The 14,241-nt window shown below is 36.1% G+C and overlaps 1 protein-coding gene across 1 annotated transcript; it reads left to right on the forward strand.

The window, feature by feature from the left end:
• Positions 1–9,298: 9,298 nt before the first annotated feature.
• LOC149961286 (zinc finger MYM-type protein 1-like) lies at positions 9,299–11,431 on the forward strand. The gene has a single exon (XM_090160404.1). It carries the CDS (start codon positions 9,299–9,301, stop codon positions 11,429–11,431), a length of 2,133 nt encoding a protein of 710 aa, XP_090016530.1.
• The last annotated feature ends 2,810 nt before the right edge of the window (positions 11,432–14,241 follow it).

A 14,241-nucleotide genomic window follows, 5' to 3' on the forward strand; every position in this document is an offset into this window, starting at 1 on the left:
TCTAGGCTTGGTATGGGTTTTAATAACGCTGGTGGAATATCCCACTTCGACGACTTGTTCCATTTTCGGAAAACGATCACTGAACCGAACCGTATTGGTCATTTTCCCCAACCTTTTTTTTTCTAAACTCATAATTTAACTTCATCCGTACAAACCGACCTAGTTTATAATTTTCAATAAAGCTACATTGGGCTGACTAAAATTCCAACACAAAAAATTCCTTCTCAATTTAGAGGTTAGTAGCCAATAGCGTAACTCCCAAAATTACAAGTATGAATAAATAGATTTAAATCTAGCGTAGTTCACCTTTTTACTGGTTCGCGGTGAAACAAACCGTTAGTGAATATTTTTGAATGGAATAAAGATACAATGGCATACTTATAAGCAATTATGTTACATATGGTAACGCTCATCAAAAACATCGATGAGTAATCGATGCCAAAACGATTAAGAATATTGTCGTCAACGGTCAACAATTTCGTCGTTTACCAACTCCTTAATTATTGAAAATAATATTTTTCGCTTCCTCTGATTTTTGGTCCCCGTAACATTTATAACCGCCATCTTTAAAAACCGCGCTGACTAGAAATAACACTGTTCAGTAACTCCCTACTTCACTATGACGACAAGAGCTCATCAAACAAACATTAAGTACAAACCGATTTTTTCCAGATTTGCGTTACTGAACATATCCCAGGAAATCTGCGACGGCCATCATAGCCTAGTTCCTCTTCCCCGCCACTAGATGGGGCACATGTAACAACAATGTCAACCGCGTGCGTTTCAATCGCGTCGGAAGAGAGCAAATGTCAAGTAAGTCGAGATACGTGACTTTTGAAAGAAATTCAAAATAAGAATCCTCGAGTGTTTTTAAATTAAGGTGACTCAGTACAAAATTTCCAATATATACTTTCACTCTATTTTTATCAATTTTCATTATTAGATTAATTATCATTTTTATTATGCTAGATTTCGAACTTAAAACTAATTTTTCTCAAATAAGGCTTGCTTGACTCTTGCTCTAAGGTAGCAAGAGATACCGCACTGATTTAATTGTCTCTTAAAGGGAGGAGCTTACTGTTAGAGCGTGAGGTGGATTGCGCGAGAAACCGTAGCCTACGTTATCATAAAGGCTTGCGCACGTCTCCCGATAAGGAAGGTTCATTTTAAACCATGCGATGACGTTTTCTTTGCTTCTGATAGAGTAATGGCACTCCGTACGTAGCTTTGTCCATGGTCGCCATTTTGGTCGTGATTTTTTATCTATAGGAGAAAGCATGGGTGACGTGCCGTGACGTCACACTGCCATTACTCTATTCACTCTCTGATCTGGGTATTTTTTAATTAATTAAATATGACATCGTCTATCTTTAAAGTTCACCAAAGAAGTTAGAAAACCTTATATTAAATACCACAATAGACCTTTCTATAAATTCCTAGCTAAACAGGCCAAACACTTTCACAAAGACAACATGGCGCCAATTCAGTAAGACTTGCAAACTTATTTATTCTTTGGTTTTAAAAATTCTGCTTATTGATTTGTATTTTCTGAAGTGTCACCCATAAAGTCGATTTTCAAAATATAGATAAGGTAGCCTACTTGAAAATAGTATATTTCAAAATATAGTAAGTCCGTAACTGAACTATTTACAAAATTAATGAGATATAGTTAGTTAACTATTTATAATGGTTTGCATAAAACTATAATCGTTAAATGAGTAGGATTTTGATTTATCCTGACAACTAGTTTGGTAGGTTTGCCAGATAATCCCTTTTGAGCCTCCCTGGTTCATGAAAAATCGGGCCAAACCTTCTGCCTCTCTATACACAAAAGCGAATAACCACAAAGTACAATTTGCAACGCCACATTTTTTGTGTCGTGAAAAATGAAAACTTGCCGTTGCCTAGGCAACAGATTCTAGAATTTTATTAACAAGTAAGCCTTGGTAAAACGTGCTCTTGCATTACTTAGTACTTGCAAGAGGTAAAAATCCAAAGACCCAAGAAACAGTAGATTAGCAGCCCTATTTTTCCCAGCCCGTCAAACGTAATCATGCGCAAAGGGGGAAAGAACATAATGGAGAAGTTGGAAAATTTCATGGCGCCTAGGAGCAACAAACGCGGCGTTGTGTACAAATTTCATTGGACGAGCCTTTACGCTGAACGTTTTACGGGCGGGGAGAAGACAATTTCCGAATTTCCCCCTTCCGACGGCAGCAGGCGTTAAAGCGTCTAACCAATGAAAAATGTACACAATAAAATGAACGGATTTTGACGGGCTGCGTTCTCCTTGTGTGGATTGTTGTGTTTGTTACTCCTAGCTTTAACAGTGTTGAGTACGCGTAATAATAATAATAATAATAATAATAATAATCAGCTAGGCTAATACCCAAGGCACCACCTTAGGCCTAAGTCATCAAGCGACTTTTGAAGCCATTAATTCAGTTGGCCGGGTTACAATGCGTAGGAGGGTGGTGGCAAGCCCTGCATGCCACGAGATCGAGCCAACAGCTCCCTACACTAACTATTACCGTTAACCTCGACAAGTTTTCATGGAAGGGCAAACCGAAGAACTCGGGGGAAAACCCCTCAATCCAGTGGGGAGAGAACTTGCAAACTCAACGCGGAAGGAGTTGTTCCGAGTTTTCACCCAGTGCCACAAGCTGGGATCGAACCCGGCTCCTCTTGCTGCGAGGCGAAAGTGCTAACCACTCCGCCACCCCACTTACAGTGTACAGTCTATCTGACAGTGGCTTACTGTTAGAGCGTGAAATGGATTGAAGCATCGCTAAAAATCATCCCAACTTACAATTGTTAATCATTCTCCCCAAGTAGAAATAAATGCATTTTTGGTTTTAAATATTTTTAAACTATCAGTGTTATTCGCGACCGAGAACTATCGCAACGCCCCCTTACATTCGCCATTGAAACCTAGATAGGTAGCGGCTAAAGCAGACGCTATTAGTTCTTCCTCGTTTAAATTTGACTTTATAAATTACGATACTTGCACTTTAAAATCGTTTGCTTATATTTTGGTAAGTTTATTTAAGAAAACACGTTCTTATGACTTTTTAATTTGTCTGTAGCAGACGCTAGATCAATGGCGCCACCTCGGAGAAGCTAGCGCCATTACGCCACCTAGACTCGATTTGGTCGCGAATAGGCGAAACTATAAAGTAAATTTGGTCTTAACCAACTGGTTATTGTTAAAATGGGAAAACAAAATCACGTGACTACCATATCACAGCCAACTTCGTGTTCATAGTTGGCCGTGCGAGGGTAAAGAAAAAATATTCCTTTCAGATACTGCAGACATCTAATTAACTTCTTTACCATTCGCTGGACGGGTAGGAAAGCTCCTACGATATGTAAGGAGCGTAATGCTTGTACCTCGCGCCGTGTCTTCTTCACACAGCGAGTAGTAAACTCATGGAATGCCCTCCCTTCCCCAATTAAGATTAAGTCCTCTAGTTCTGCCTTTAAGTGTCGGCTTGACAAGTTTTACGGTTGGTAAATATCTTTCTTGTATATAATTGTATAAAACGAAAACAAAAATTATTTATATTTTACTTTTCCTAACTGTACCTTTTGCCATATTCATCGCCATTCCTTTGTCATTGCTGTTATTTCATTCATATTTTTGTGTAACTTTCATGGTATTTTATATTATCTCCATTCCCTACTAAAGCAGGGCGCAATAAGTGTAAACTTTCTTTTCCTGTTTAATAAACTTTATTATTATTATACCTTTCTATTACAAAAAGTTTTAAATAATAATGAGATGATTTAGATGAATCGATCAAAATTTAATAGGGCTGTGCGAGTACTCGAACATCATCGAGTATTCGGCCTTTTTTGAGGTCAAGTACTCGAACTCGACCTCGAATAAGTAATTGAAAAATACTCGTCGATTACAGAGTACCTAAAAATTGCATATTTGGGTACCCGATTACTCGAATAAGCTGCTCTCTAAACTCGTCGGGTATTTTGTTTTTTCTATCCTCGTTGCTTCAAAGTTCAAAGAGGGGTTTTAACAACTCTTTGGGGGCAATAAACGGTACCTACAAAGTTGTAGAAACTATGGTTCATTTAAATTAAAGGAATATTTTTCAGCATTGAAAGTTACTTTATACTCCTTTTAAATCTAGTTTCATAATTACTCGAATAAAAGCAGCTCCTAATCAAGTACTCGATAAACCAGCTCGTTAAAAATATTACTCGATTTTTTTTTAGTTACTCGACTCGAATAAGGGAAAGTTTCCCCTTAATCAAGTACTCGATTCGAGGTTTCGGACATTAACCAAAACCCCGTACACTTTGTCGAAAATCGCAAAATCTTTAAACTCTCTCTATGGTAAATTAACATTGAAATCCCAAAATCACTTCAAAAAGTACTGATAAAATCGCCAAAATCTCTACGAAATCCCGAAATCCCGTACAAAATAATGGCAAGTGTCCGACCCCTCGACTCGAATACTCGATGAAAAAGAATTTGGTACTCGATACCCGAGTCGATTGCCTAAAACCACTACTAGCACAGCCCTAAAATTTAAACCATCATTAGCAAAATAAAATGAATAATAGTTCGTATTTCTTAGGATAGATGGCGCTGCAGTTCTCTACAGAGTCACGTGACTACCGTCTTTTCAGCCCCCCCCCCCCCATTGTCTGTAAATCCTGCATTTTATTTTAACGTCTGTTACTTGCGACTCTAAATGGAAGATTCAATGGGCTATTTGTATTTATTCTCGGATTATATCTACACTGAGTGAAACATCATAGTTCAGCTGTGTTGTTACTCTTCCTTTGACTATGAAAATCCTTTCACAAGAGTTTGGCCATTATAGTCATATTTTTAAATCCCAGAAATGATATCAGGTGGCGCCAGCAGCCTGAAACGTGGACATTTAAAATTATTCATCAGCTGTGAAAAAACTAACTTTTTTAGTGTTTTTTATGACAATTTTTAACGGAGTGTTTATTTCTTAAAGGACCACGGAATATTTTGAATGTTGAGGGTGGGGCTACAAATTTACCTATTTTACACAGCGGGAAAGTATGCCTGAATCACCTGACGGGCTGTGGACGAAAATCGGCGCACGCCGCCGCCGCCGCCGATACAAAGAACGGCGCGCCGCCGTTTCTTTTTTTCTTTATACACTTTTTTTAGCTATATTACGCTTGGTTTTCATTTACGCGAAAATATCGACATTTGAACACGACGTCGAACGTCAAATTTTGGTTTTCGGATTTCGGTCGACGCAGAGTAATAGCATTTTCACTTGTTAGCATCAATAGATTCCAGCATTGCTATCTTAGCTATAGAGAGAGTCTCTAATATAACCAAGGCTTCTCCACATTTTAATTCCCTTTAAATTTAAATGTTGCTTGGTTTATCGATATGTTTTCTAAAATTGCATTATAATAATCAGTGGCGGACTGGGTCTAATATTTTTTGGTTGCTAGGAGACTAAGGGTCCCATGTTTACGGAGGCCCACTTCATGAACGGTCCATGGGATCCACGCCATCGGGCAGGTTACCTCTTTGGCCAATCCGAGACTGATAATAATCTTTTACTTTAAATTCGATAAATGAAGCATTTGATATACTGCATTTTAAAGGTCCAATACGTTTATAAAATCACATCATAATATCTTAAATTATATTTAAATGGAAAATAACATATCAAAATAGCAATATGTAGCAAAAATTATATTATTCGTAACTCGGATTTATTTCTGATTGGAAGGCTCAGAACGTCAGTGGCGTAGCCAGAATTTCGTCAAAGGGGGTCCAAGAATGTTAAGATTAAGATGGGTGTCGAGAAGGGGGTGTCAATTAAGTATAGTCAAGGTAGGCCCAGGGGGTTGACATTGAACCCTCCTTGTCTACGCCACTGCAGAGCGTTATCGCGGAGCACGACCAAAAATATAAAAAGCCAATATCGAGCCTTCAACCGAATTTCGACCCGGCATAACTGCGAATAATTTTGGTTGTCGTTTGACGTCAGGCCAGTGGCCTACCTCGGAAGGACCATGGACTAATTAATGTACTTCGCACATTAAAACATTAAAACAAACGTTTTACCAAATTAGCCAGTCCCACGTGTTTTCCAGCTGCTGAGCTAAATTTGTATTTTCCCTCCACTCACCCCTTTTCCTTCTTCCCCGGTTATCATTAGTTAGTTACTTCCTAACTCCGCCGCCAGAGCGCACATTTAACAATCGCCCGAAGCAAATATTCGGGAACGGGGCGCCCCTGTGCGAAGTACATTAATTAGTCAATGGAAGGACTAGTACGAGTTGGCATTGGCCCTTGCCCTTCTGGTCGCGTGTTTTGTAAACTGTCGCCAGGGTTACCAGATCAAAAATTTGGCTTTAATCTTGTTTTTCCAAACAAGAGCGTTTATAGTTCTTATTTGAACTTCCAATAATATGATCTTTACTTGGTAGTCGCGATTGCATTTCGATACAAATTTCCTTTAAGTAATTGAAACACCTTCTTTTTGGTTTTTGTGAGTTTACTATTTTCTAATTGTTCTTTGAACACGAATCCAACGTCTACATTTTCTATTCCTAAAAATATGGTTTGTAAATTGGAGATATCTAAATTTCCCAAGGTGTCGTTTTCCTTGTTCACATTAAAAATTACTGGTTGCAAAATCCTACTCATAAACTGTTCGAAACACAATTGTAATTGATCAAATATGGTAACATGATCTCCGTTTTCCAATTGAAACAATTTCGTTAATCGGTTTAGTTCTTTTAGAATTGGATTTAAAAATTCTAAATACAGCAAAACGACTCCACAAAAATTAAATTAGATTATGAACCTAAGAATTAGGCGCACTAAAATTTCGAAATGCATTTTTATCCTTTATTTAGCATTTTGTTTATTTTTTAAATAAAAGAAATGCCTTTTAAAAAATATGGAACCATGACACTCTTTAAATATTATACGCTTTTTATTTTTTTTCTCGGAAAAATAAGTTTAATACATGTGTAATTTTTTAAATTGAAAACCGCCCAAAAACCCACTTTCCGTCCAACCGATTTTTTTCCCCAAAAGGACCATCGAAAACCGCCCAAATTGGAGGGAAACCGGCCAACTGGCAACCCTGCCGCCGGTATATTTTGGGTCAAACCCCGCCGCCGACCCATATCAGATCGGCGCAGTCCTCTAGAGCCAGTGATGCATTTTGTTTTGATTGTAACCTGTTTATCTTTAGATAATGGATTAAATATTTCTTATTGTTACCTCTCTAACATGCGATGGTGGTAAAGTGGTTAGCATCGCTGCCTTCCTAGCAGTAGAGCCGGGTTCGATTCCCGTCGGTCGCAGACATTTTTCTTTAATTAATTATTATTTTTCTATTATTTAATTATTATTTTTCTATTATTTAGTTATTATTTTTCTATTATTTAATTATTCTTTTTCTATTATTTCGTTATTATTTTTCTATTATTTAATTATTATTTATCTATTATTTAATTATTATTTTTCTATTATTTAGTTATTATTTTTCTATTATTTAAGTATTATTTATCTATTATTTAATTATCCTTTTTCTATTATTTAATTATTATATTATATTTAATTATTATTTTCTATTAATTAATTATATTTTTTCTATTATTTAATTATTATTTTTCTTTTATTTAAATATAATATTTTCTATTATTTGATAATATTTTACTATTCTTTAATTATCATTTTTTCTTTTATTTAATTATAATTTTTCTAATCTTTAACTATAATTTTTTATATTTTTTAATTATTTTCTTATTTAATTATTTTCTAATCTTTAACTGTATTTTTTTATATTTTTTAATTATTTTTCTTATTTAATTATTTTCTAATATTTAATTATGATTTTTTCTTTTATTTAATTATTTTTCTAATATTTAAGTTTTTCTATTATTTAATTATTTTTCTATGATTAAATTATTTTTCTATGATTAAATTATTTTTATATGATTAAATTATTTTTATATGATTAAATTATTTTTATACGATTAAATTTTTATTTTTATTTAATTATTTTTCTATTATTTAATTCTTTTCTATTATTTAATTATATTTCCATTATTTAATTATTTTTCTATTATTTAATTATTTTTCTATTACTTAATTATTTTTCTATTACTTAATTATTTTTCTATTACTTAATTATTTTTCTATTATTTAATTATTTTTCTATTATTTAATTATTTTTCTATTATTTAATTATAATTTTTTATATTATTTAATTATTATTTACACAATGAAGCTACGTCTACACTCCTACAAGTTTCTTCCTCACGTGGTCGATAAACTGACTCTTAAATTTATTCCCTTGCCACCGAAATTTTTTAATTTTAACAAATAAAATCGTTAAAATCGAACCTCTAATGGCTTCGATATAAATGTTTAGTTTCCCGGTAAACAATTTGTGAATCAGCGCCCATATTTAGTCGGGAAACAAAGTTGGCCTGTAAACGGAAAAGAACCATGACCTAGTTGAGAGGAGAAAATCAGGGGCGTCGCTAGGCGGTTTTAGGCGGCGCTTGAGCCGCCTGAAAAATTTCTGAAGCGCCTCCTAAAATTCCCGAAAAGCGCCTCCTAAATTTCCTGAAAAGCGCCTCCTAAAATTCCCGAAAATCACCTCCTAAAGTTTGCAAAAAGCACCGCCTAAAATTTCCCTAAAACCATCTCCTGTAGCAGAAAATCAACCATTCCATGGCCACTGCTTGTTATCTTCCCCTCCCTCAAAAGCAATGCCCTTCTCCATCGATACGATTTCCCCGTTACATTCGCTAGATGTCGTGCCCCCCTTTTTGAAATATTTAGCCCACGTTCAAGTGTTGCCTGATCACTCGATAGTCAATACCCTAGAAATCAGAATTTCTAATCGTATAGCGCGGAAATTTTTCAAAAATCGTTCTAGTTAGTTATTCCGATTTCTATGGTCGATATTGACTACATCAACTCCACATAAAGAAACGTCACGAGAACAGTTATCTGCATGTTATGCAACAAACACTTTAAATTAAAAGTAAATAATACTATTTTATATTGGTACCATGATTTCCATTATTGTAATATAACTTTTTACCCTTTGTACAATAATTATCGTTCAGAGAAATCTGGCAACGCTAGAACTCGGTGAGGGATTAATACTTTATAACTTCGGGAAGTCGCTGTCGGTAAACTCGGTATTGACGTGTTTTTTACGAAAATTACAAAGATCGCCGTGTAATTAAAATATTTTAAATATAACATAGTAAATACTCAGTGGAAATTATAACGGCGTAGCTGATGGATAAGTTTGTTATACGATCGAAATCAAAGTGTAATGAAACGGTTGAAACCACAGATCATCCAAGTCCCGAGAACAATGAAGTCGACATTTTCTCGCCAGGGCCTTTTGATGCTGATGATAACGAAGTCGACGTTTTTTCTGTGAGTGACAGTTATAACAAAAATGGGTCAAGCACTGATTTCAGTGCAGTTCTAACTGATTTAACTAAAACAAAATATGAAGCACCTAGACAACCACTACTCCCTCAATATCCTTTTAAAGCTAGTGGTAAGCAAAATAGGGCTTTCAACCGATGTTGGTTCGACCATTACAAGTGGTTAGAGTATAGCGTTAGTCTCGATTCTGCATTTTGTTACGCTTGCAGACATTTTAGACCCAATAGTGCTAGATGTGCGGATCTATTTATATCAGTAGGATTTAGAGACTGGCAACACGCAGTGAGAAGGCTCAACGAACATGAACATACACTAATTCACAAGAAAGCTACCGAAGGGTGGGCTGGATTTAAGGCTAGCCAAAAGACCGGAACAGTCGTTTCTCTCTCATTGAATGCTAACGTAGAAGAGGTTAGAAAAAACCGATCTTATCTGAACCGAGTTATAGAAATTCTGTTACTAACTGCAAGGCAGGGAATTGCCCAAAGAGGCCACAGTGAAAGTTCAGAATCCTTGAATAGGGGAAATGTTTTGGAAATTTTGCGAACCTTTTCCAAGTTCGATCCGATTTTTGGCGAAAACCTGTTAACTCATTTTCTTGGAAATGCGTCTTACTTGTCCCCATCGTCACAAAATGACTTAATGAAAATTAGTGCTGATATTGTAAGAGACAAAGCTATATCAGAAGTAAAAAATTCTATGTATTACTCAATTTTGTGTGACGACACTAGAGACGTTAGCAAACTGGAACAAATGAGTATTTGCGTTCGATATTTCTTAAACAATAAATTGCACGAACGGTTTTTGTGCTTTGAAGATGTCAGGGATCTTAGTGCCGCTGGCTTAAAAAAAACTATATGTGACAAAATTAAGGAATATGATTTTGGAGCAGCTACTTGCGTCGGCCAGGGTTATGACGGAGCTAGTGTCATGAGCGGTAGGTGCAAGGGAGTACAAAGGCTTTTCAGAGAAGATCATTCCATGGCAATATATATACACTGCTATGCTCATAGGCTTAATTTGGTACTAGTCGATACCTGTCGTGATATTCAAGAAGCCAAAGATTTTTTCAGTCTGCTAGGTAGTTTACACACTTATTTTTCTACGTCAGGCATTGCACACAGGAAATTCAAAGAAATTCAGCAGACGTTGAATATCGGTAATACTGAGCTAAAAGCGTTGTCTCAGACTCGCTGGGGTTGCCAGGTCAGATCCGTTATAGGCGTGAAAAAAACCTATCCAGCGTTATTAAATTATTTGAGTCAACCTGATGACGGTGCAGATGTATGCAAGGCTGCGGGACTTTACTTATTTCTTGCAAAATTTTCGACCATCGTAACATTATTGGTGTTTGAAAAGCTCTTATCAGTAACGGAACTCTTGAACAACCAGCTCCAATCATCAGACTTTGATCTGTCCCAAGCTATCTCTGGCGTAAATGCCGTAATATTAACACTAGAGGAATTTAGAAATGACGACCAGTATGACGCTCTGTACGAAGAAGCCCAGAATTTTGCCAAACATTTGGGAATTCAAGTTGATTGTGAGACAGAAAACGTTGCTGCTGTTACAGGTGGTCCCACTCAAGCTGAACCAAGACCAAAGCGTATAAGAAAAGTCCCAAAAACTTTGAACACTTTCGTTATATACGAAACAACCGGCCACAGACATTGGTCCGAAATGAAAACTACTCTTTACTATGCTGTAATTGACAGAATGATTAACGAGCTGAAAGATAGGTTCCTTGCTGGACCAAACATGGACATTTTGAAAGGCGTGAGCACGATGACCCCAGTACTAATGATTCAAGATCCTGAAAATTTTTTAGCGGAAGAGTCACTCGTGGGGTTTTGTTCTTTTTACGGAATTGAAATTCCAACTGCTGAAATAATAGTTGCGAAAAACTTTTTGCGAAACACAGAAGAGAAACACCAGCCACAGACCATAAGTGACCTTTTGAACAAATTGCCCTGAAACCTTTTCCCTCAACTGTGGAAATTGTTACAAATTGGTGTCACTATACCGGTAACGTCTGTTGTCTGTGAGCGTTCATTTTCATTACTAAAACGAATAAAAAACTATTTAAGAAATACGATGGGTCAAGTGAGGCTGTCATCTCTAGCCATATTGGCAATTGAAAGAGAACATTCCCATAATTTGTGCGTTGATTGTGTTATCGACAAATTGGTACACTATACAATTAGTCATACTCACTAACGAGACTAACCGTTGATATGCAGAGGTCAAACTTTGAAAAATGCTAAAAAGTTAAAGGACCAACAACACCGGGGGAAATTAAATTTTTTGCGTTCGTCAAGAATATACACTACTTATGCTATTTTATTATAGTCTCGATATTGTAGGCAATGCTAAAAAAGTAATATTACTGAAATTAAAAAGTTATATCGGTCTTTTGATTTCATGGTTTTGATTAAACTCATAAAAGGGTTTCTATTTCTATTTCAGAAATAAAATGGTTTATTTTCTGAAAGCGTTTCGTTATATACCTTTAATTTATTTGGTTGGTTTCGGGAGGGTGAAAGGAGGAGAGGACAGAGAAGCCTTCACTTTTTCAACGCTAACTAAGTTTGACCGAAGTTTTCTTGAAAAAACATTATCAACCTGTATGGGGGGGCCTTGAACAGGCGCTTAAGCGCCCCCAAAACAGAAATCCTGGCAACGCCACTGGAGAAAATCGAAACAAATTGAAAAATGATCCGCTTTAAGCCAATTTAGACAGCCTAGCGCGAGCTTATTATCATTTTAAAGAGATGTCAATATCGGTTCAATTCCACTTTCTCATAATCGAGTTCAGCAATGCTTGTCGTTCCCACGGTTATCTATTGTTTCAGATGATTTGCTTCCAGTGCATTGGAACATCGAGTGGGGGGAATTAAAAGGGACGCATTTAAAAAATAAAAATAGACAATTAAAAAAATGAAATTGGAAGTATTTAAAAAATCAAAATGGAAATATTTAAAAAATTAAAATGGACATGTTTAAAAAATTAAAATGGACATGTTTAAAAAATTAAAATTGACATGTTAAAAAAATTAAAATGGACATGTTTAAAAAAATAAAATGGACATGTTTAAAAAAATAAAATGGACATGTTTAAAAAACAAAATGGACATTGATGGCAATATGAAAATGCTCCCTGCTGGGGGGAAATTAAAATTGACATTGATGTGAATATGAAAAATGGTCACTGATGGGGGACGATGGACATCGATGAGAATATGAAAAATGCTCACGTTATAGTTGCGGGGAAAAAATGAAAATGGACATCTATGTGAATATGAGAAATGCTCACTGCTGGGGAAAAATGAAAATGGACATCGATGTGAAAATGAGAAATGCTCACTGCTGGGGAAAAATGAAAATGGACATCGATGTGAATATGAGAAATGCTCACTGCTGGGGAAAAATGAAAATGGACATCGATGTGAAAATGAGAAATGCTCACTGCTGGGGAAAAATGAAAATGGACATCTATGTGAAAATGAGAAATGCTCACTGCTGGGGAAAAATGAAAATGGACATCGATGTGAATATGAGAAATGCTCACTGCTGGGGAAAATGAAAATGGACATCGATGTGAAAATGAGAAATGCTCACTGCTGGGGAAAAATGAAAATGGACATCGATGTGAATATGAGAAATGCTCACTGCTGGGGAAAAATGAAAATGGACATCGATGTGAAAATGAGAAATGCTCACTGCTGGGGAAAAATGAAAATGGACATCGATGTGAAAATGAGAAATGCTCACTGCTGGGGAAAAATGAAAATGGACATCGATGTGAATATGAGAAATGCTCACTGCTGGGGAAAAATGAAAATGGACATCGATGTGAAAATGAGAAATGCTCACTGCTGGGGAAAAATGAAAATGGACATCTATGTGAATATGAGAAATGCTCACTGCTGGGGAAAAATGAAAATGGACATCGATGTGAAAATGAGAAATGCTCACTGCTGGGAAAAAATGAAAATGGACATCGATGTGAAAATGAGAAATGCTCACTGCTGGGGAAAAATGAAAATGGACATCGATGTGAATATGAGAAATGCTCACTGCTGGGGAAAAATGAAAATGGACATCGATGTGAAAATGAGAAATGCTCACTGCTGGGGAAAAATGAAAATAGACATCGATGAAAATATGAGAAATGCTCACTGCTGGGGAAAAATGAAAATGGACATCGATGTGAAAATGAGAAATGCTCACTGCTGGGGAAAAATGAAAATGGACATCGATGTGAATATGATAAATGCTCACTGCTGGGGGAAAATGAAAATGGACATCGATGTGAAAATGAGAAATGCTCACTGCTGGGGAAAAATGAAAATGGATATCGATGTGAATATGAGAAATGCTCACTGCTGGGGAAAAATGAAAATGGACATCGATGTGAAAATGAGAAATGCTCACTGCTGGCGAAAAATGAAAATGGACATCGATGTGAATATGAGAAATGCTCACTGCTGGGGAAAAATGAAAATAGACATCGATGAAAATATGAGAAATGCTCACTGCTGGGGAAAAATGAAAATAGACATCGATGAAAATATGAGAAATGCTCACTGCTGGGGAAAAATGAAAATGGACATCGATGAAAATATGAGAAATGCTCACTGCTGGGGAAAAATGAAAATGGACATCGATGTGAATATGAGAAATGCTCACTGCTGGGGAAAAATGAAAATGGACATCGATGTGAAAATGAGAAATGCTCACTGCTGGGGAAAAATGAAAATGGACATCGATGTGAAAATGAGAAA

This window comes from Leiobunum rupestre, chromosome 1 (genome assembly GCF_980474605.1).
Source record: "Leiobunum rupestre chromosome 1, qqLeiRupe1.1.hap1, whole genome shotgun sequence".
NCBI classification, from domain to species: domain Eukaryota; kingdom Metazoa; phylum Arthropoda; class Arachnida; order Opiliones; family Sclerosomatidae; genus Leiobunum; species Leiobunum rupestre.

What these genes read in the sequence shown, in the direction of transcription:
- LOC149961286 (XM_090160404.1), top strand. Translation starts at nt 9,299, where the DNA reads ATGGATAAGTTTGTTATACGATCGAAATCAAAGTGTAATGAAACGGTT.